This window comes from Mesoplodon mirus (genome assembly GCF_964341445.2).
Source record: "Mesoplodon mirus genome assembly, chromosome: 19".
Lineage (NCBI taxonomy): Eukaryota > Metazoa > Chordata > Mammalia > Artiodactyla > Ziphiidae > Mesoplodon > Mesoplodon mirus.
The window spans coordinates 64289995-64313299 of record NC_138995.1 but is presented as its reverse complement, the minus strand read 5'-3'; the positions used below and the strand labels follow the sequence as shown (position 1 = coordinate 64313299).

Here is a 23305-nt window from a genome sequence, read left to right as displayed (position 1 = left end):
CTGCATCGGCAGGCGGACTCCCAACCATGCACCACCAGGGAAGTCCTAGATGTTCTATCTTGAACATTTCCTGCTTGAGATCTGGAATTGGCAATTTTTAAAAAGACACTATGTTCTTTTAGTGAGAAATTGCATTTAAATAACACAACCTGAGTAACTGGGATGGTAAGTGCTCCAGAGAGGACCATCATATGTAGATGTGTTTAATGGAAAGAGGTAAAATAAATATACATGGCTTAAATCAAATACAGATCAAGTTAATATTTATTCTTCCAAACAAATTTAAAGTTATACAGTGTTGACTTAAATTCTTTTCAATTTTTTCCCCTTTTGATCAAAGCCCCAGTTTCCACTGTGTACTATACTTATTAATACCAAAATATTAATATCAATATTTTATGAAAAACAAAATTACACATAAAATGTTAAGATCTTTATTGGTATTTTCTATGCATATATTTCAGTAGAAATATACAATCAAAATTTATTTTTTTAAATATACTTGAAATATTACAATTTTGTATGGATAAACTACAGACTTATTATATGGTCAGTTTTATATGTTTTGTCATAATTTTGTCATTGAATTTGATTGTTTTAATTTCATTTTGATATATTTTTGGATAATTATATATAAAATATGTATTTTTGTCCAAAATTCAGAACTATAACTCAGGTGACTTTGCATATGTCTAGATTCTGTTCCTGTTCCTCCATACTGTTCTGTCTCTGCCCCATCACTCTTTTAAGATTCTAGTTAATTCTTAAATATTTTAAAATATTAAAATATGTAAGTACTTAAAATGCAGTTGTATATATGTGCATGTGTGTTTATTTACATTTATTTATATTCTTATTCCTTCACAATCATAAGAATAATTGTAGAATACTATACACTCTCTACCTGAGGAAGTAAAAAAATTTTTTTAATAAATTTTATTTATTTATTTATTTATTTATGGCTGTGTTGGATCTTCGTTGCTGCGCGCGGGCTTTCTCTAGTTGCGGTGAGCGGGGCTGCTCTTTGTTGCAGTGTACGGGCTTCTCACTGCAGTGGCTTCTCTTGTTGCAGAGCACGGGCTCTAGGCACACGGGCTTCAGTAGTTGTGGCACATGGGCTCAGTAGTTGTGGCTCGAGGGCTCTAGAGCGCAGGCTCAGTAGCTGTGGCACACGGGCTTAGTTGCTCTGTGGCATGTGAGATCTTCCTGGACCAGGTCTTGAACCCGTCTCCCCTGCATAGGCAGGCAGATTCTTTACCACTGCACCACCAGGTAAGTCCCAGAAGTAAAATTTATACTTTAAGACAGGACAAGAAAAATTACACATAAAATTCTTTGTGTTTTTTTGAGCCTCCTCCCTCCCTCCCTGATGTGCAGTGTGCGTCTGCATTACACATTAACCAGAGCTCCTCAAGGTGGAAGTGCCTGCTCAATCGTAAAGATCAGTTTTTTCCTTTCTTCTGCACTTAGCAGTGTAACTTCTTAAAATGGTGTTCATTCCCAGCTCTCTAGGGGGTCATGGTGACTTGCTGTTTGCTTTGTATGTGCTTACCTTGACTTTGTATCCTTGGTGGACTTTATGTAAAATATCAATATGTCATTTTGATGTACAATCCTTTCTCTCAAAAATGTATATGACTGTGCCTTCAACTTCTAACAGGCAGAACAGTTCTCAGAGCTTTCTGAGAATCTGCTTCCCAGCTTACAATCTTCAGTTTGGCTTGAATAAAATCCCCCTTTTTTTCTTTTTAACTTGATAGTTAATTGAATTTTTGTGGACATAACTCACCTGTGTTTTTTCACTTAAGAATATATCCTGGGGATTTCTCCAGCAGTCCAGTGACTCTGTGCCTCCACTGCAGGGGTCACAGGTTTAATCTCTGGTCAGGGAACTAAGATCCTGCATGCTGCATGGCCAAAAGAAAAAAAGAAAAAGAATATATCCTGAAGGTAACATCATGCGTGGGCATCGTAAGGAGGACCTTCATTCAAATTATGCCTGTAGAGAAAGACGGTATGTGAATGGTGCATCATTTATTCAAACAGCAGCCTTTATGTAAAAAAATCAATTTAGATGAATTTCATAGGGATTCCAGTTAATTTTTCATATGGATTCCAACTGATTTTTAAAAATTAATTAATTTTATTTTTGGCTGCATTGAGTCTTCATTGCTGCATGTGGGCTTTCTCTAGTTGCGTTGAGTGGGGGCTCCTCTTCATTGCGGTGCGTGGGCTTCTCATTGTGGTGGCTTCTCTTGTTGCAGAGCACGGGCTCTAGGCATGTGGGCTTCAGTAGTTGTGGCTCACAGGCTCTAGAGCGCAGGCTCAGTAGTTGTGGCACATGGGCTTAGTTGCTCCATGGCATGTGGGATCTTCCCGAACCAGGGCACGAACCCGTATCCCCTGCATCGGCAGGCGGACTCTCAACCACTGCGCCACCAGGGAGGCCCCCCCCAACTGATTTTTAACAGTTGCATAATCAATTAAATGGAGGAATGATATCCTACACAACAATTCAAATGTAGCTGGAGCAATTGGACGTTCATATGAAAAAAAAAAAAACAACTGACCTCAACCTAAGCCTCAAACAATATACAAAAATTAACTCAAAATAAATCACAAGTTTGAATCTAAATTGTAAAACAATTTAAAGAAATTTAAAAGAAAACATTTAAATTTCTAAAAATAAAATAATAATAAAAAATAATTCAAAAAAAATTTTTTTAAGAAAACATAAAAAAATCTTTCTCACCTATGACTAAGCAAAGAGATCTTAGACATGGCAACTGAAGTACAATCTATGGGAAAAAAAGTTAACTTCCTCAAATTTAAAAAAATTTTTTCTATTGAAGAACTGTGAAGAGGGTGAAAAGGCAAGCTACAGAGTAGGAGAAAATATTTGAAAACAAAATACTCAACAAGAGCCTTGTTCTTAGAATATATAAAGAGCTCTTAAAATTCAACAGCAGTCCAACAGGAAAATAAACAAAAGACAGAGCCTGAAGAAGAGAAACAGATAACAGATAAGCACATAAAATGACATTCAATATTATTAGGCATTAGGGAATGCAAATTAAAACCAGAATCAGATACATATATCAGAATGGCTAAAATGAGAAAAAATAGTGATGACACTAAATGCTGGTGAACGTGAGAAAGTGAAAGTTTTATACCTTTCTGGTGAGAATATAAAATGATGCAGCCACTGTGGAAATAGTTTGGAAGTTTTTTACAATAGTAGAAATGCACTGCCCCTATGACGCAGCAATTGCATTCTTAAGTATTTGTCCCAGAGAAGTGAAAACATAATAATACAAAATCTGCACACTGTACAAATGGCAGCTTTATTTGTGATAGTCCCAAACTGGAAGTAACTCAGTTATCCTTCAACAAGAGAACAGTTAAATGAATAATGATATAGCCATAGCGTGGAATACTACACAGCAGTAACCTGGGATGACTGTTATACATGCAATGACTTGGCACGGATCGTAAGTCCATTATACTGAGTTTAAAAAGCCAAGCTTAAGAGGTCACAAAGTATAAAATTCCATTTGTATAACGTGTAACACAACCCAATTATAGTGGTGTCCTGGGACTGGGAATGTGGGGGTGGCGGCGGGGGGAATAGGTAAGGTGAGGCTATAATGGTAGCACAAAGGAAACTTGTGGTGACAGGAAAGTTCTGCATCTTGAATTTGGTGGTATTGCATAGAACTATACACAGGTACACATACACACAAACACATATAAAACTGGTGTAATCTGAAAAAACCCTGTGGATGGTTGCAACATCCTTGATAATTTAGTACATTTTTACAAACTGTTGCCATTGCAGAAAACAGCACAAAGGTACATGGGACATCCCTGTACATTTTTTTTTTTGCAATTTCATATGAACCTACAATTATTTTAAAAATAAAAATCGTGTGTGTGTGTGTATAGGTACATATATGTGGATATACACACATACACATACAGGATGATGGAGAAGCAAGTGTGATGTATCCAAATAACATATTGTCACTTGGCAATGAAAAGAGATGAACCCAGGAGCTCCTTGGCGGTCCAGTTGTTAGGACTCCACACTTTCCCTGCCGAGGGCCCAGATTCAGTCCCTGGTTGGGGAACTAAGATCCCGCAAGTGGCATGGCGCGGTCAAATAAATAAATAAAATGTTAAAAAGAGAGAGAGAGATGGACCCATGATCTACATTGACATGGATGGATTTCAAAACTGTGCTGAGAAAGGAGCCTTACCAACAAGAGTACATACCAAATAATTCCATTTATATAGAGTTCTGTAATAAGTAACCTAATCTTTGGTGGAAAAATAAATTCAAACCGTTGTCTTCTTTAGGACTGGGGGTGAGGGCTGACTGGGAAGGAGCATGAGGACTCCCTGGGTGACAGTAATGTTCTATGTAACTCGGTAAATATCCATTTACAATCAGAGGATTTCACTGTATCTATATTTTATATCAAAAGGATGGACTGTTAGGAATTCCCTGGCGGTCCAGTGGTTAAGACTCCGGGCTTCCGCTACTGGGGGACTGGGTTCGATCCCTGGTCGGGGAACTAAGATCCTGCAAGCCACACAGCAAAGCCAAAATAAATAAATAAACTGTAAACAAATATTGAACTCCGTGGTTAGCATGCTGAATTATTTACAGGAAGTGTACAGATGTGTGTAATTTACTTTGAATGTATAAAAAATAAGATGGATTAATGGGTGGATAGAGAACCATATCCAGGTGCTAAGTTCACAGCTGTCCCTTATGAAATTTATTCTATTTTGCTGTTTATTTGAAACCTTCACAATAAAACGGGAAAAAATCAATTGCAGATGGATTGCATATGGATTACAGAGGGATTTATCTTTAAATGGAAAAAACACTCAATGGATATAATTCATATGAACAAAACCTCTTTGAATTTCTGAATTACATTTAAGGGTGTAAAAAGTGTTCTGAGACCAAAAGTTTTGAGAACTTCTAGCCTAGAGAAATATTTGCTTATATGCATTATAATACGTAGACAAAAACGTGTATAGTATCATTGTTGTACCTGTCCCAAACTGGAAGCAACCCAAAGGCTCAGCAGCGGGAGAATGGCTAGATAATTTATGACAATATAATTCTTAACAGCAGTGAAAATGAGTAAGACAGAGAACATGCAGTGACATGGACGACTCTTAGAGATTTATTGTGTGAAAGAAGTTGTGAAAGATTGCATAAGATATGATTGCATTTATAGAAAGGTATAATACAGGAAATTTTCGACTATATGTCAGAGAATTATACACTACAGGGAACACTATCAGGAAAAACCATTAAATGATGTCCTAAAAAATAGAGGATTGGGGCCTCTCTTGTGTCTCTGGAAGCCACTTAAGAGGCAGATAGGGTTGAGGGACATACCCTCCCGCCACTCTGAGAAAATAGAAGAGTTTACAGGAAGTATTTCAATCCAAAAGCTGCCATTGTGTGAGGGATCCTTTTTGAGAAAATAACTAAAGGTCTGGCTGAAGCAACTTGATGAAGAATCAAGTTTGTTGGTCTCCCTTTGTGCCCAGTGAAAAGCATGTTGTATATTATGGACAATTGTGCAAATCTGAATCTTTCTTTAATGCAGGGGAGAAAGAGTTGATGCATTTTACTGTTGTCCATTCCATACGTAACTAAACGTAAATTTAAGTTCATTAGTTTTAAATATTATTTGTCAGGCTTAATCGAATTTCCGTTTTGCTTCACAGTCTGTAAGCTCCCAGGGTCATCGCAGCATGTGCAGCAGCGTCTCCTGCAGTGCCTTACCTTACTGAGGATTCTCAAAAGTGATTGAGAGTTGTGACCCCTATACCATGAGGAAGAGCTTTGATTACACCCTGAAAACCTGGTACTGTGTCTTGGAATCTAACAGGATGAAAAAGAGCAAACGATAGGGCACCCCACTAATCTCCAAATACCAGGTAAGTTTTGTGTGATTTTCCAAATTGAACAGGAACTACACCTGAGAGGTTTTTTTTAAAAAATATATTTATTTATTTGGTTGCACCAGGTCTTCGTTGTGGCAGGTGGGCTCCTTAGTTGTGGCATGCGCACTCATAGTTGTGGCATGCATGGGGGATCTAGTTCCCTGACCAGGGATTGAAACTGGGCCCCCTGCATTGGGAGTGCGGAGTCGTACCCACTGTGCCACCAGGGAAGTCCCTTTTCTTTTTGTTGATGTGGACCATTTTTAAAGTCTATACTAAATTTGTTATAATATTGCTTCTGTTTTGGTTTTTTGGCCCTGAGGCATGTGGAATCCTAGCTCCCTGACCAGGAATCTAACCCACAGACCACTGGGGAAGTCCCCATCTGAGAGTTTTTTTAAATCTCCTTTGAGCAGATCTTGTTGCTGCTGGAAAATCTAAAATGAACAAGGAAAGGATAAACAGAAGCAAGGAGTAGCAAGGACTGAGTAAGAAGGGGTCTGAGCAGAGTCAGTATTTACTGTTACTTTGAGGTGGTTCTGCCTGGGAGGGGATCCCATCAAGGTAGGGTAGGAATTGTATCCTCTAGGGATGTATCATGTTCCCATGTAAATTGAGATTAATCAGAGTGGAATCAAGCCCTAGACCACAATTTTCATTTTATAGTTATGAATTGGAATAGAAATAGAAAGTGACCCAACGTTTGCAGTCTGCAAATGTCAGCTGGCAACCTTGGTTTACTAACTGGAAAGCATTTGGATTGGTTTTACATGAAAAGTACTCACCCCTTTCCCAAACCTAAGTCCTGTGAGAACTGAAATATTGGGAGAATTAAGGATTCTTCTTTGTCTACTGTGTATTCACAGGCAAAAAGAATATTAGGGATAAACAACCAGGACCTACTGTATAGCACAGGAAACTATATACTCAATATTTTGTAATAACCTGTAAGAAAAAGGAATCCAAAAAAATAGATACATATTAACATGTATGTGTAACTGAATCACTTTGCTGCACACCTGAAACTAACACAACACTGTAAATCAACTATACTTCAATTTAAAAAAAAAGAATATTAGGGAATATATGAATTTCTATTAAAAAAAATGGAAAAAGTAAACCCAAAATAGTGTGAGCAAGCTTTATAGTGGAAAAATTTGGTGCACAATTGTATACACGTGTGTGTATATACATTCTCAAGAAGTGAAATATATTGCCTCTGCATTCAATCTGATACAATAGGATGTTCTGTTTGAAATACATAGAGGAATTCCAGCCTCACACAGTTAATTGTGAATATCCCATGAAGTCTTTGGAAGACTCCCCTATACATTCATAGGAGAATAAGACTGAGTAAAGAAACTTAAAAAAAAAAAAGAAATTAAATATAATTCCAGTGGTAATATAGAAAAGCCAAAAAAAAAAAGTGCCATAAAATCCCTGAGTATCTTACATAAAATAAAATCTTAAATTGAAATTCTTTTTTTCTTTATTTTTTGGTGGGGGAGGCCCACACTGCAAAGGCATGTGGGATCTTAGTTCCCTGACTAGGGATACTATTTCTGTTTGTTTGTTTGTTTGTTTGTTTGTTTAGGCTGCATTGGGTCTTTGTTGCTGTGTGCAGGCTTTCTCTAGTTGTGGTGGGGCGGGGGGGCGCTATTCTTTGTTGCAGTGTGCGGACTTCTCATTACAGTGGCTTCTCTTGTTGCGGAGCATGGGCTCTAGGCGCATGGGCTTCAGTAGTTGTGGTTCGCAGGCTCTACAGCGCAGTCTCAGTAGTTGTGGCACACAGGCTTAGTTGCTCCGCGGCATGTGGGATCTTCCTGGAACAGGGCTCAAACCTGTGTTCCCTGCACTGGCAGGCAGATTCTTATCCACTGCACCACCAGGAATATTTTATACTATTTCTAAATATCCTCAGCCATTCCTGAAGGACGTGGTAAAACTAGGTTCACAGTTTTTGTATAACTATTTACATATAGGTCCCGATTTGGCTAAATCTAATAGGGCAGTTTCTGGTTTTTTGGGTTTTTTTGTAATACAATTGTTAATACATTACCTTAATCAAAACTGCCTCAGGGACTTCCCTGGTGGCGCAGTGGTTGAGAATCTGCCTGCCAATGCAGGGGACACGGGTTTGAGCCCTGGTCTGGGAAGATCCCACATGCTGCAGAGCAACTAGGCCCGTGAGCCACAACTACTGAGCCTGTGCGTCTGGAGCCTGTGCTCCGCAACAAGAGTCCACGATAGTGAGAGGGCCGTGCACTGCGATGAAGAGTGGCCCCCGCCTGCCGCAACTAGAGAAAGCCCTCGCACAGAAACGAAGACCCAACACAGCCAAAAATAAACAAATTAATTAATTAATTAAAAAACAAAAAACAAAAAAACTGCCTCGGAGATGGGACTTCCCTGCCAGTCCAGTGGTTAGGACCATGCTTCCATTCCGGAGGCATGGGTTCGATCCCTGGTTGGGGAACTAAGATCCCACAAGCTGCACGGTGCTACCTCAGAGAACTGGCACTTGATAGACATTTGCATGTGAATAAAGAAGGAAATGGGTAATTTAGTGCCCTGTAGAGGACAGATTCATTACACCCCATGAAGAAAGGATCAGTCTTCGCAAAGCGTAACTTAGAGACACGCGTGTCATGGGTGATGAGCACGAAGGGGCTGAGAGTCGGGAAACATAAAGCCACGAGCACAGGTGTGTTCACCAGCCACTGGGCTGGATTCACACTTAGGACAACAGAGAACGTCAAAACGGAGGACAGAGACTGAAGTAAAACACAGAAGCTCACCGAGATCAGGGTGGTGCGCGTGGCTCTGGCCTCGCGGGGAGGTCCCGGGAAGAGCCTGTTGCTGTGCATGTGTTGGACTTGCCGCGTGTGTCTGTGCAGGACACGGACCGTGGAGCCACTGACCCAGACCATGAGACACAGACATACAGTCAGTGAAACGCATTCTGCTTGCCAGCAGGGAGCTTGTAAGTTGGGAGTAGGCCCGGAACAGCATTCATATACGTTTTCCAAACTTACAGTTGTGGTGTTGCTTGGGCCATGCACCTTTATAACAACATGCATATGGACGAGGAGATTCAGGATCCAGCAAGAGGAACAGCAGAAGCCAATGTACTTTGGGATTCTAATTTTGAGCTCCGTCCACTTAGAGCTGCTGGGACAAAGTTGTTTTGTTTTTCGTTTTTTGTGTTTTTTGCGGTACTCAGGCCTCTCACTGTTGTGGCCTCTCTCGTTGCGGAGCACAGGCTCCAGACGCGCAGGATCAGTGGCCATGGCTCACGGGCCCAGCCGCTCCGCGGCATGTGGGATCTTCCCGGACCGGGGCACGAACCCGTGTCCCCTGCATCGGCAGGCGGACTCTCGACCACTGCGCCACCAGGGAAGCCCTGTTTTGTTTTGTTTTTTAAATATATCTTTATTGGAGCATAATTGCTTCACAACACTGTGTTAGTTTCTGTTGTCCAACAAAGTGAATCAGCCATATGCATACATATACCCCCATATCCCCTCTCTTGAGCCTCCCTCCCATCCTCCCTATCCCACCCCTCTCAGTCATCGCAAAGCACCGAACTGATCTCCCTGTGCTATGCTGCTGCTTCCCACTAGCTATGTGTTTGTTAGTGTATATATGTCGATGCTACTCTCACTTCACCCCAGCTTCCCCTTCCCCTCAGGAAGCCACCAAGGAGGCAGGTAGTGCTGAGGGAAACCCCTCTGGCTACTCTATGAAAATAGAACACAAGTTTATATCCAGCAACGACCAGGAAATATTTCAGTCCAAACACTGTCATTTCCTGAGGGATCCCTTTGGAGAAAAGAACTAAGCAGTTGGCTAGGACAAGTTGGTTGAGGATTTGGTCTGTGGGTCTGAGACCTCATCCAGTGATCAAAGTGAAAGTATAAAAGCAAAGAGGTGAGGAGTTACCCAGGATCCCAACTTTCATCTGATTGAGGAAGATAATCACCCAGTCTAGGTTAGTAGAAACCATCACATCAGTACCTGAGGGATATTGTTTAATTGTAGTCAGAAGAATCTGAAAAAGAAAAGAAAGACTATATTAAATCTTATTCCCCAAAGTGTTCAATGCTTAACCTGACATTAAAAGAAAACTGAGGGCTTCCCTGGTGGCACAGTGGTTAAGAATCCACCTGCCATTGCAGGGGACATGGGTTCGATCCCTGGTCCGGGAAGATCCGTCATGCCGTGGAGCAACTAAGCCCGTGCACCACAACTACTAAGCCTGCGCCCTAGAGCCTGTGCTCCAGAACAAGAGAAGCCACCACGGTGAGAAGCCCATGTACCACAATGAAGAGTAGCCCCTGCTCACTGCAACTAGAAAGCCTGTACACAGCAATGAAGACCTGGTGCTGCCAATAAATAAATAAAATTTAAAACAAAAAAACCTGAGAATGTCTTTATGAAAGCAAAGGTTTTTTTTTTTTAATTGAAGTACTTTATGTAAAAGCACAGTTCTGAAAACAATGTAAAAGTAGGGTACCAGCAGACATACTCTGCCTTATACACAGACTGTAAAACTTTGCAGCTGTAACAAATGAATCTGGAAATTATCTACACACTGCTATGGAGTTATCATCAAAATGTATTTTAACTGCAATAAAAATCAGGGTGCAGGGAACTTCCCTGGTAGCGCAGTGGTCAAGAATCCGCCTGCCAATGCAGGGGACACAGGTTCGATCCCTGGTCCGGGAAGATCCCACATGCCGCGGAGCAGCTAATCCCATGCGCCACAACTACTGAGCCTGTGCTCTAGAGCCCATGAGCCACAACTCCTGAGCCCACGTGCCACAACTACTGAAGCCCGTGTGCCTAGAGCCCGTGCTCTGCAACAAGCCACCTCAATGAGAAGCCCGTGCACCGCAATGAAGAGTAGCCCCCGCTCCACGCAACTAGAAAAGCCCATGCGCAACAACAAAGACCCAATGCAGCCAAAAATAAAACCATAAATTAATAATTTTTTAAAAATGCTGTGGAAGGGGCTAGGTGGAAGCACAGAAACCATGTAGAAGATTCTGAGTGTGAGATGATGGTGCTTCTGACTTGGAGGGAGCAGGGTGGACGATGAAAAGTAGTCAAACCCTGGTAACTTCGGAAGGTGAAGGCAATGGGACTCCTATGTGATAAACGTGAGGAGAGAAACAGAGGCTTCAAGGATGAGTCTGAGAATTTTTGCCTGGGCAACGGGAATATGAGGTGCTCTTGAAAGAAATAGGGGAGGTTGAAGTTGGAGTAGATTTTTATTACTTTCTAAAATTTTAATTATTATTTCTTTTTGCCCACAGCACGTGGCTTGCAGGATCGTAGTTCCCTGATCAGGAATCAAACCGCTGCCCTCGGCAGGGGAAGTGTGGAGTCTTAACCACTGGACTGCCAGCGAAGCCCCTGGAGTAGGTTTTTAGGGAAGTAGAAAGTTTGGATACATTTTTGTATGGTACATGTGATATATATAGAATTAGTACTTTATTTTTAAGTCTTTATTGAATTTGTTACAATATGCTTCTGTTTTATGTTTTGGTTTTTTGGCCCCAAGGCATGTGGGATCTTAACTCCCCAACCAGGGACTGAACCTGCACCCCCTGCATTGGAATGCCAAGTATTAACCACTGGACCGGCAGGCAAGTCCCAGTACTTTATTTTGTTTAACAGGTAAAGAATTATGTTAGGGGGAAAATTAGGGTTGGCTTCCAAAAATGCATTTTCTATATTAAAAAATAAAGTCAAGGGCTTCCCTGGTGGCGCAGTGGTTGAGTCTGCCTGCCAATGCAGGGGACATGGGTTCGTGCCCTGGTCTGGGAAGATCCCACATGCCACGGAGCGGCTAGGCCTGTGAGCCATGGCTGCTGAGCCTGCGCATCCAGAGCCTGTGCTCTGCAATGGGAGAGGCCACAACAGTGAGATGCCCGCGTACCGCAAAAAAAGTAAATAAATAAAGTCAAGATTTGGAAAAATAAGAGAAGGAGCTTGGTTATGAACCTATTCAGTCTCAGGTACCTGCCAGACATCTAAGGATAATGTCCAGTAGGAATTAGGTACAAGTCTGAAATTTGGGAGAAGTAACTTGGCTGAATACATCCATTTGAGAACTGTTAGATGGTGTATCAGTCATAAGACAGGGTGAGATCCCACAGAAACGAAATAAGAGTTCAGGATAGGAAAACAGGGAGTACAGAAAAGTCTCTTGAAAAACTGTCACACAAATGTAAGAGACATGAAAGCAGCAAGGAACATATTTGGCCAAGGAGTAGGCAGAGTATTGTTTATAGAAAAGACAGTTTGTAAAAGAAAAAGACAGCAGCACTGGTTCAAATCAAGCGAGATCTGACCAACCACAGGGTCAGATCCAGATTGGTCATTTTCTCCGGGAAGTTCTATCCCTTGTGCTTTCCCCACGTGAAGCTGTTGTGGTACCTGCAGGTATTGTATTACCATGTTTTCACAGTAAGTTGCATCTTTAATCACCTGAAAGATGATCATCTGTATCCCAAATTATGACAGGGTTTTGAATTTCCTAAAGTTTTGTTAAGGATGTTTTGCATCTATGTACATGTGGGTGTTGGTCTGCAGTTTGCTATTAACAGTACTGCCTGATTTTGGTATCAAGTTAAAGCTAATCTCACAAAACTAGCTGAGAAGACTTCCATCTTAAAAAAATAGTAATTTGAGTGGAATTGGAATTATTTCTTCCTTAAATGACTAGAAGTCATTAGTCATCTTGGCATGAAATCATAGAAGGAAAATTTTAAACTACCAATTCAATATCTATAATAGAGGCCACTTCAGATTACTCATTTCTTCCTCAGTGAACCTGAGTAGTTGGAGTATTTCAAGAAATTTTTTTCTCAATTTCTGGTTTTTGTAGAGTTGTTGGAAAGTGTTTAAAATATCACATATAGGGACTTCCCTGGTGGCGCAGTGGTTTAAGACTCCATGCCTCCAATGTAGGGGGCCTGGGTTTGATCCCTGGTCAGGGAACTAGATCCCACATGTATGCTGCAACTAAGGAGCCTGCCTGCCACAACTAAGACCTGGCGCAACAAAATAAATAAAATATCACATATAATCCTTTTAATGTCTTTAGTGCTATCCTATCTTTCATTCTTCATATTGGTATTTTTTTCTCTTTTTTTCTGATCAATCTACCTAGAGATCTATCAATTCTCTTGATTCGAAGGACAGTTTTGGAGTTCACTGATTTTTCTCTATTTTCTATTACCTATTTTATTAATTTCTGCTCTTTATTCTTTCTTTCCTTTTGCCTACTTTGGTTTTTAAATTTTTTTTTTCTTTTAATCAAAGGGCATGGTTTATTTATTTATTTGTTTATCTATCTATGGATGGCTGTGTTGGGCCTTTGTTGCTGTGCATGGGCTTTCTCTAGTTGGAGTGAGTGGGGTCTACTCTTTGTTGCAGTGCGTGGGCTTCTCATTGTCCTGGCTTCTCTTGTGGAGCACGGGCTCTAGGTGTGCAGGCTTCAGTAGTTGTGGCACATGGGCTCAGCAGTTGTGGCTTGTGGGCTCTAGAGCTCAGGCTCAGTAGTTGTGACTCATGGGCTTAGAGTGCATGAGCCACAACTCGAGCCCACGTGCCACAAATACTGAAGCCCACGCACCTAGAGCCCATGTTCCACAATGAGAAGCCATTGCAGTAAGAAGACTGCACACTACAATGAAGAGTAGCCCCCACTCGCCTGAACTAGAGAAAGCCCGCATGCAGCAACAAAGACCCAAGGCAGCCAAAAATAAATTTAAAAAAAAATGTCTTAAAAAAAAATTTGCTGTGAATTTCCCAAATCATCAAGTCTTGGGTCTTTTGTTTTTCACGTCTTCCCTATATTTACTTTTCCCTATCACATTTTACTATAATCAGTAAGAAGAAACGAGGCCACAACTTTTAACACTTTTTAGAAATGTCCTCAGCTAAATGTCCATAAAAAGACTTGCACGTGAATATTCGCAGCAGCTTTATTTTTGTTTGTTTGTTTTCTTGCGGTATGCAGGCCTCTCACTGTTGTGGCCTCTCCTGTTGCGGAGCACAGGCTCCGGACGCGCTGGCTCAGCGGCCATGGCTCACGGGCCCAGACGCTCTGCGGCATGTGGGATCCTCCCAGACCGGGGCACAAACCCATGTTCCCTGCATCGGCAGGCAGACTCTGAACCACTGCGCCACCAGGGAAGCCCTTTTTTGTTTGTTTGTTTTGCGGCAGCTTAATTTTTAATATTTAGAATCTGGGGTGGGGGGGTAAACTCCAAATATCATTTAAGGTAAATTGATACGGTGTGGTATATCCATACAGAACATTACTCAGCAATAAAGAGAATGAGCTACGGATGATTCTCAAAATAATCATATTGCAAGACAGCAGACAAAAGTAATTAAACTTTTAAGGTTCCACTTAAATAAAATTCTAGAAAAGGCTAATTTATCTATACTGAAAGTCAGTCAATGGTTGCCTAGGGATGGTAGGTAAAGTATTAGGAAAGGCACTGAGAAAGGGTGATGGACATATCCGATGTCATGACTAGACAATTTCAAATGTGTATACATGTGTTGAGGCTTACCAGCTACAGTGTGTGCAGTGTACTGCGTGTTGACTACAGTTCTATTCTCAGTCCCAGGGTTCCTGCCCATGCAGCACAGACATCAGCTGAAGTGCCCGAGGAGGCACAGAAATGGAGGAAAACTGCGTTCTTTGCTCTGCCAGCCCCAGACAGCATGACCGTCTCCACACATGATCTCATCCAGCGATAGTGACCTGAATGTTTATGGATGTGTTTGTAGCATGCGCACACCCATTCTCGTTTGCAGCAGTCTCTCCAATCCCAATGATTCACACCCAGTGTTTCTGTATCAATTTTGTTTCCTTCCTGGACACAGTAAGTCTTACAGCCAGTGACTCCTGTACCAGATTCTGGCCTTCAAGGCATATGGCACTTGGCAGGTCCTGAGGAACAGCTGCCCCTCAACAGTGCCAGGGAATGTGGGATATATGGTGAAAACAAGACACTGAAGCCATGCTGCTCCCAAACATGTTGTAGGTTGTTACAATACCACCCTCCTCAAGGTGATGTCTGGACCCTCTAATAACTCTGAAATCCAGACAAAATCAGGCCCACAAAGCCCTGAATTCTCACCCAAGCTTTTGTCAGCAATGGAAATTAACACCAAGATTGGACTGAGAACTGTTCTCTGCCAACCTGCTGTTCTATTTGAGGCACACAGTTGAGAGCCCACCACAAACAGTTTACCTCTTCAGTTTGGCAGAGTCTAACGGTTTCTAAACCACTCCAGCCACTAAAAAGAACCTCCGAGATTAAAGGTGGCTTAAATAATAAGGTATTTATTACCACACAAACCAGAGCAACATGAGGCAAGTAGTTATCCAGCCTGGGTGACTTGGAGACTGGAAAAATTCATCACAAGTATCACATGGGACCAACAATGTCCATGAATAAAGTAAACCTTTTCTGCTACCAGAACACAGCTCAGATCATCTTGGCTAAAGGTGGATCATGTCCACACCTTTTCCAGTCAGAGGGGAGCAAATGAGGACCACCATTTAATTCAGGTTTCTTATAATTTCCTCCAGGGATTGAAGAGAGTATGAAGTTCTGCCTCCCCTAAAAATATTTGGGTAATTAAGCTGGTTGAGTTGAGATAGTTTCAGCCACAGGCACTAACAAATTTGGCAAGGAACCTGAGCAGGTCTCAAAGTGCAACATAGCCCCTGAAAGCTTTCCTTGCACCTGGCATTCATAAAATACTCCACAGTATTAACGTCCAGATATATGTGGTTCAACACGATTGATGTCTCCTTCTCTAAAGGCAGTCACAGAGCTCCTCGCCATGAGTTCTGTCATGTTGGAAGCACTCCTAAAGCCTTCCGGCAGTGTGAACTTTCTGGTGCCTAATGAGATGGGAGCTTAAGCTATACGATTTCCCACATTCATTGCATTCATATGGCCTTTCTCCAGTGTGAACTTTTTGGTGCCGAACAAGGTGGGAGGTTCTGATGAAATCTTTCCCACATTTGCTGCACACAAAAGGCCTTTCGCCTGTGTGAACTCTCTGGTGTGCAATAAAGTCAGAGCTTCGACTAAAGAATTTCCCACATTCAGTGCACTCAAAAGGCCTTGCCTCAGTATGAATTCTCTGGTGTTTAATGAGGGTGTATTTATGGCCAAAGGATTTCCCACATTCACTGCAAACATAAGGATTTTCTCCAGTGTGGATACTCTCATGCTGAACAAGTGTGGATTTGTGTCTGAAGACTTTCCCACAATCGTGGCACTTATAAGGCCTTGCTCCATTGTGAACTCTCTGGTGTACAATTAGGTTGGAGTGATGGCTGAAGTATTTGCCACATTCGCCACACTTATAAGGCATTTCTCCAGTGTGAATTCTTTTGTGCTGAGTAAGGTTGTCCTTGCGGCTAAAGGCTTTTCCACATTCACTGCACTCATAAGGCCTTTCTCCTGTGTGGATTCTCTGGTGCTGGACAAGTGTGGCTTTGCGGCTGAATGCTTTCCCACATTCACTGCACTCGTAAGGCTTTTCTCCAGTGTGGACTCTCTGGTGCTGGACAAGTGTATCTTTGCGACTGAAAGCTTTCCCACATTCGCTGCACTTGTAATGCATTTGTCCAATGTGGTAGGCCTCCCCGCTCTCAGTGCTCCTTGTTTTCCTCTTGCTGTGGGTGGCCTTTTGCTGGTGACTGCCCAAACTGGTCTGGAAGTTCTGCTCCTCCTCACATGCAAAGGACTTCTCTGACAGGTGAGGTTCTTCACAGGCCCTACAGTTCTTCACAAATGAGGTCTTGCCTTTGTCTCCTCCTAAGAGTTTCTCTACATTGTACAGATTCTGGTGCTGGTCAAAGTTTGCACTGAACCAGAATTGTCTCCCACATGCCCCACATGTGTAAGGTTTCAGTCCATGGTGTGTTTCTTGGTGTTCATCCAGGTGCAAAATATCTTTCAAGATTGGGCCACAGAAGTCACAAGGGTGAGCCATCTGGGTCGATGAATCTGCCTTGAAAGTATGAACGTGTGACACTGCTACAGAAACACTCTGCTCTGAAGGTGCCTCTTCATTCTCCACTCCATGCCAACAACCTGAAAGCAGAAAAGTGCTGCTGAACAGCATGCTGTCTTCAGTGGGAGTGGGCGATACCATCACAAATGTGTATCTAGCATCTAGCATACTCAGGATTGAGTCCACACGATTGCTGGCAGGACAACAGCTTTGGGATTAGGTTAAAGAAAAAGCTGCTGTGCAGTACTGGACTCTGTGGGTCACAGAATGGGGAAGGCCTTACAACAAAGACACAGGATGGGGTGTAGCTGAGAAGAGGCAGGCAAGATCTCTGACTCACACCTTGCAAATGACTTTTAGAAGGGCCTCGACTATTGGTGACAGAAATGTTATGTCCAGGCCCAGAAAATGTGATTTAAAATGAGTAACTGGTATTCAAAAACTATTTAAGGACACGTTTATGTTTCATGACACATTAGCATTGTCTAACAGACGAGAGCACCACAGAGTGAGCAGTAAAGAGCACTGATGAGTGGGGTGGGCAGCCCTGGGTCACAGACCAGAATAGAAGTGAAAAGTATGTAAAGAGTCCAGAATGGGAAGGAAAAGAAATAAGGTATGGCCTATAGCCTGGGCACCAAACAGCAGTGGGCATAGGACAGGTTTCTGGTGCTATTTGAACCCATCCTTGAAGTTATATCCTGCCTAGGCTCCCACTCACCAGGGCCTGTCCATGTCTCTTTTATTGTGGCTAGTCAGGACCTCTCAATCAGGCACTCATCTTTCCCCTGCTACAGTTCAGCAACCACAGAGGATCTAGAAGATACAAGTCACACAGGAAAGACAGGGCAAGCGAAGAGGAAAGCAGTGGCCTAGGGTAGCCCACCCAGGAGAGATTAAATACAAAATGAAAACCTTAAAGGAACAATCTAGTGGGCCCCACAATCAGTGACCATAACTGTAATTCATGACAGAGATAGGCCCAGGGGAATGTCAATTAAAGAAAGGGGACATAACCTGGAGCAAAAATGCATCATGAGTGTAAACAGAGCTATCCACCCAGGAAGAGGCCAGGCAGGGTAGTATCCACTGGGCTGACCATAAGACTCTTGACCTTCAAATCCTTCCTGGCAATTTTGGGGCCACAGAAGTCGGGAAGCATAGTGAGCATACCCAGCCAAGACCTGGCACCCAGAGGATGTATGTGAGGGAGTGCCCATGGTCCAGCTATAGGAAGGAAATTGCAACTTCTAGGGGAACAACAGGAAGAGCAGAACATAGCCCATAAAACTGGGATATGCAGGGCCTTACCCAGGAAAACCGTAAGAGCAAAGCATAGAAGGCACTGCATTGTGATATAAGAGTCTCTGAGCTTTATCAAGAGGTCCCCATTGCTCCCAGGAAAAATACACAAACACACCCTGAAAAGTCACATAATCCTACATGAACAGGACAACAGCAGGATTCCCAGTGTATCCAACACACTTTCATATTCCTCCCCAGCTCCCCAACTCAAGACAGCAGGCCCTGGTGTAACTGATGCCTCCTCGTTCCTCATTTTCCATTAATCATTTCGCCCAGCCTAGAACAACAAGCAAGTGGACAGATAGACACTGTATAGTCTGGGCCTGGCAGGCAGGAACCAACCCTTCTCCAGCCAGCTAGTTCCCATGGGATCCAGAGGTTATGCCTCTTATACACAAATGTGACCTCCACGTTCCCCTTGAAGCCCTCAGTACCTGCGCCCCCAGGCCATGAATTCAGATTCCATCTCCACGGACACATCACTCTTTAGACCACACCTCCCTCATTATCTAAGAAGGCTCCCAAAGTAGGTACCTCCCAGATGTAAGCCTGCACATGGCATCCAGAGAATGCTTGGTTAATGCATCCAGGGTTACATCCAGCCCCAGCCAATGGCCTCCACTGCCATAGGTATTTCCAAACTCAGCTTTTGTGTCTTTTTTTTTTTTTTTTTTTGTACGCGGGCCTCTCACTGTTGTGGCCTCTCCCATTGTGGAGCACAGGCTCCGGATGCGCAGGCTCAGCGGCCATGGCTCACGGGCCCAGCCGCTCCGCGGCATATGGGATCCTCCCAGACCGGGGCACGAAACCGTATCCCCTGCATCGGCAGGCGGACTCTCAACCACTGCGCCACCAGGGAGGCCCCCCAAACTCAGCTTTTAATTTCTTCCTTCCTTGATTAAACTCCAGCAATTCAGAAGCACATGCAGATTATGAGATAAAGCCAGACCTTTTCCACCTCGCTACTGCATGCTGGGGATACTATACCCTTGTCAGTCACAGGCTTAACACTTACCACTAAGCTCTCATTCAAAGCCCATCCCTACTGGCCCTCTACCCCAAGCACAGTGCCTCTGCAGCTGACCCAATTTAGCTCTCAACTAACCCACCAGCTCGACTGAAACTCCCCAGTCCCCACCAAAGGTCACCACAAAAACCTGAAAAGCACACAGAGAGGGTTAGAAGCACCACCCTTGGTCTTTCATGTCGTCTCTATTACTGTTTTACCTCAGCATTCATCCCATGTCTACTTTCTCCCTTTCATCAACTGCCAGATCCTATCTTCCCTGCTCATCATGGACACCAACCTCCCTTTTCTTGCCTCTAAGGTAACTCTTACTTCCACTCCACTGTGCCCACTTCCTTTCTAGGCCCCCAAAGGCATTGCCACCATGACATAAAGGTTCTCTCTCTAAATCTGATACACAGCTCTACCCTAATCACATACTGGCCGTCAACCTGTGGATGTCTCCAACTTGAATCCCTCCTCTGAACTCCATACCCATGTCCACTTGATACGTCAACCCAGATGTCTTTGGACCACTGCAGATTCAACATGATCAAAACCTAACTAAGGATATTACCTCTGAAAGTTACTCTCACCACCAACTTCACTATTTCAATTGAGAATTTTTTCCTCCTTATGTCTTCTCAGGCAAAATCTGTGGGGTCATCTCTGACTCTTCCCCGTCTTTCTCTCACACTCCACATCAGAATATCTGGTTGGTCCTACTTTAAACAGACAAACAAACAAACCCCACCAGAATCCAAGCACTTGTCTCTTACCCCCGTAGTCACCACTCTGGCCCAGCCTTCATCAGCAGTCCTCTTTACTACCCCCATAGTCTTTTCTTCACTGTGCAGCCAGAGGAACCCTGACCAGGATAAGGTCACTCCCTTCTCTGGTCCAAACTTTCCATGGGTCCCACCACTTTCAGAACAGAAGCCCAGCTCCACAGGCTGCCATTTCAGAGCTGAAACCTGTCCCCTGCTCTCTGATCACTAAACATAATGGAGAACTAAAGTTCCCCCAACAAGACCAGTTCAGTCTCAAGTGATGAATTTGCACGTTCTGGTTCCCATGGGCACTGTTCCATACTTCTTCCCATTGCTTGCTGGAAATGGAAACCCTTCCATATAATTCCACAATAGTTTGCAGGGCACAAGGCCTTTGGTGACACCAGGATCCCAAACCCAATGGCAGGCAGAAGGGTAGGTTAAGATTCCCAAGACACCATTATCTGCCATAATGGGTTGCCAAGATCATGGAGAAGTAGGCTAGGTTGACTGAGGACCTGTACACTTTGCACTCACCCATGCAGGGACCTTCATCGCTTCTGCCACCACAGCAGTCTGGCAGGAAGAGGGGGCTGGCAGTGACAGGTCACCACGGGGGATCTCGGAGACTGCACTGTTCCTCTCACCCCCGCCCCGCCCGTTGGTGAGGAGGATTTCAGTCCAACTTAAGATCCTCAGACCTTAGTGCTGCTTCCTACCAGCCATGTGACCACGATCCAAGACTTCTCTGTGTTCTCACGGACACAGCAGTAATGGTGGTATCCACCCAATAGGGCTGTTTGTATCAGACGTGTTAGTACGTGTCAAGTACCTTTGAATTGACTTTTACCGTCCACCTGCTTAACAGTTGTGCAAATGTTTTTGGTTCGAATAAAGTACGTAATAGGTTCTTTTAAGTTCTGGGTTTGTTTTTAAGTCTTTGATAAAACTTGATATTTAAGACTTTTCATTGTAATCAAATACTTTAGAGATAAGTTTTTCAATCAATTAAGCAGTGGTATAAGTTTATCATACCTCAACATTTTTAATTTTTAATTGCCTGCTAATGTATACTTTCCAGGTATACACTAGATCCTTTCACCAAACCAGCCTACCTGGTATAGATTCCTCTGAAGGTGAGCAGGCTGGTGGCCCTTCATTAGAGGTGTTCATCATCTCTCCTCACCTGAGGGGTCAGGGAACTGATGTAACAGTGCCCTAGATTGGGGGGAGGCTGCTCCACTAGCCTGGCTGACTTTTCTTCGGCTCCACAGAGGGGCAAATTTATAGCACCTTACACCTTGCTCTCCATCTCAGGTCAGGTTCCTAATACCCTACAGCCCTCTCCTCCTGCTGACACCAGCCATAACCCTTTCATACTCCAGGACCTCTCCTTTCTGGAGGAAATCGCAGGCACGTCCACCCCTTTTCCCTGTACTCATTCACCTCAGGGACCACATAAACTAACAACCTTAACATTCTCGCCCTAAACCTCATCTCCAGGCTTTGATAAGACCTCACTCCTCAGAGGTCTCCAGCCCAGCTTGTTCTGCAGAACTCCAGACCAGCATATCCAAAGGCCCATGTGACGCCTCTACTGTGAAACACTATGGATTTACCATGTCCTAAGTCCAACTCCTGTTCCCCCTGAAAGGTGCTTCCCTCGTCCAACTTACCCATTTCCATCGTTTCAGATGTTCAGGGGAAAACCAAAACAAAACTTGGCTGGTTCTTCCCACCCCTTTTGCACTCACAGCCGTATCTAACGCACCAGAAAATTCTGTTGGTTCTACCTTTAAAACCTCTCCAGAATTTAATGATTTATCCAGTCCCAATCCCTCCCCTGCCACTGCTCTGGTACAGCCGCCAGCCACCACAACGTTCCTGGAGTTGGTGGCCTCCTCGCCGGTCTCCCTGCCTCCAGCCTCATCATCTCCACCCCACCCTAGTTTGTTTTCCCCGGAGCTTTGGGAATACTTTAAAAAATCCCTGATCACGTCATGTCCCTCCACGGCTCCCAACGTCCTCCTAATGAAAGCACTCGCCTCACCCTGACGTTCCAGGCATGACTACAACTCACGCTCTCTGCTTCGTGAACATGTGAACACCCCGGTCTCCCGGAATCTCCCGACTCAGTGACAACCCGAAGTCTTTGCTCCCGCCAGTGGCTCGGCGGGGTACCGCTCTTAAACGCCTCACCGCACTGGCTATTAGAAATGGCGGCTTGCGCTTCCCTGGTGGCGCAGTGGTTGGGAGTCCGCCTGCCGAGGCAGGGGATGCGGGTTCGTGCCCCGGTCCGGGAGGATCCCGCATGCCGTGGAGCGGCTGGGCCCGTGAGCCATGGCCGCTGAGCCTGCGCGTCCGGAGCCTGGGCTCCGCAACGGGAGAGGCCACAGCAGTGAGAGGCCCGCGTACCGAAAAAAAATGGCGGCTCCATCCGCAAACGCCCTGGAGTCTGGGCCAGAAGAGCCTCAATAGGCACCACTCACTCGGGGCCCTACGATTCGAAGGTGGGGGAAGGGACGCGTCAAGATCCGGGGAACGCAGCACCCACCTAAGCGGGTCCGTCCCCAAGGCCGCCGCCATCACAGCCCGGACAACACAGATTCGGGAGGGATCCCAGGTCGGAAACCGGGCACAGCCGTCGCTCGGCCAGGCGGCGGAATTCTCGCGAGCGCTGCCACCACCGAGCCACTCTGCATCGAGGACAGGGTAGCCTCTCGCGCCTTCTCACTTTCCGTCACCTCTGAATCGAACCACGACTACCGACGTTACGCTCTGATGGGTCGACCAAGAGCCAACAAAATGTCCGCCGCGAAGATGCCGGAAGTCCCTCCCAGACGACTTCCGCAGTACGGAAATGCCCTTACGAGTGCCGCCGCTGCGCGGCGCACGGGCTTCTGGGTAATGTAGTTCCCGCTGAGCCATCAGCGCAGCGACTCGTTGACGCCCTCGCGTGGAACCACAAGGGACGCTGCGGCCTCGCGGCTCAGAGGACGGGGCGGAGCTTCACTCTTCTTAAGAAGCCATCGCCCAGTTTCCGTGTAGTGTATTCTGCAAGGATCGAAGACATGTTTAGAACTGTTCTCTCAGATATTCCCCAAAGCTACAAAACCTAATGGGCACACCACATCAAATGTCACTTTGAGTACACTCATAGTCCACTCATATTTCCTTGTTTTTTAAA

General features: G+C 44.2%; 2 protein-coding genes across 6 annotated transcripts in view; one reads left to right on the top strand and one right to left on the bottom strand.

Moving 5' to 3' along the window:
* The window catches only part of LOC309794612 (uncharacterized protein), a 312987-nt gene that overhangs the window by 130189 nt on the left and 159493 nt on the right, over positions 1–23305 (top strand). The window lies entirely within an intron of this gene.
* LOC309794620 (uncharacterized protein) lies at positions 444–22931 on the bottom strand. 5 transcript variants are annotated; one of them, XR_014292165.1, is made up of 4 exons: positions 22673–22931; positions 9991–10024; positions 1790–1907; positions 444–1297 (listed from the first exon to the last, which is right to left on the bottom strand). XR_014292165.1 is itself a non-coding variant. In XM_082606339.1 (4 exons), exon 2 carries the CDS (start codon positions 17014–17016, stop codon positions 15880–15882), a length of 1137 nt encoding a protein of 378 aa, XP_082462465.1. In that variant the 5' UTR covers positions 17017–17117; positions 22673–22931; the 3' UTR covers positions 444–1297; positions 1790–1907; positions 15363–15879. The 5 variants fall into 5 exon arrangements, 3 of the variants coding, with proteins under 3 accessions (XP_082462465.1, XP_082462466.1, XP_082462467.1); XM_082606339.1 differs by lacking the exon at positions 9991–10024 and adding an exon at positions 15363–17117; XM_082606340.1 differs by lacking the exons at positions 9991–10024; positions 22673–22931 and adding exons at positions 15363–17117; positions 17759–18972.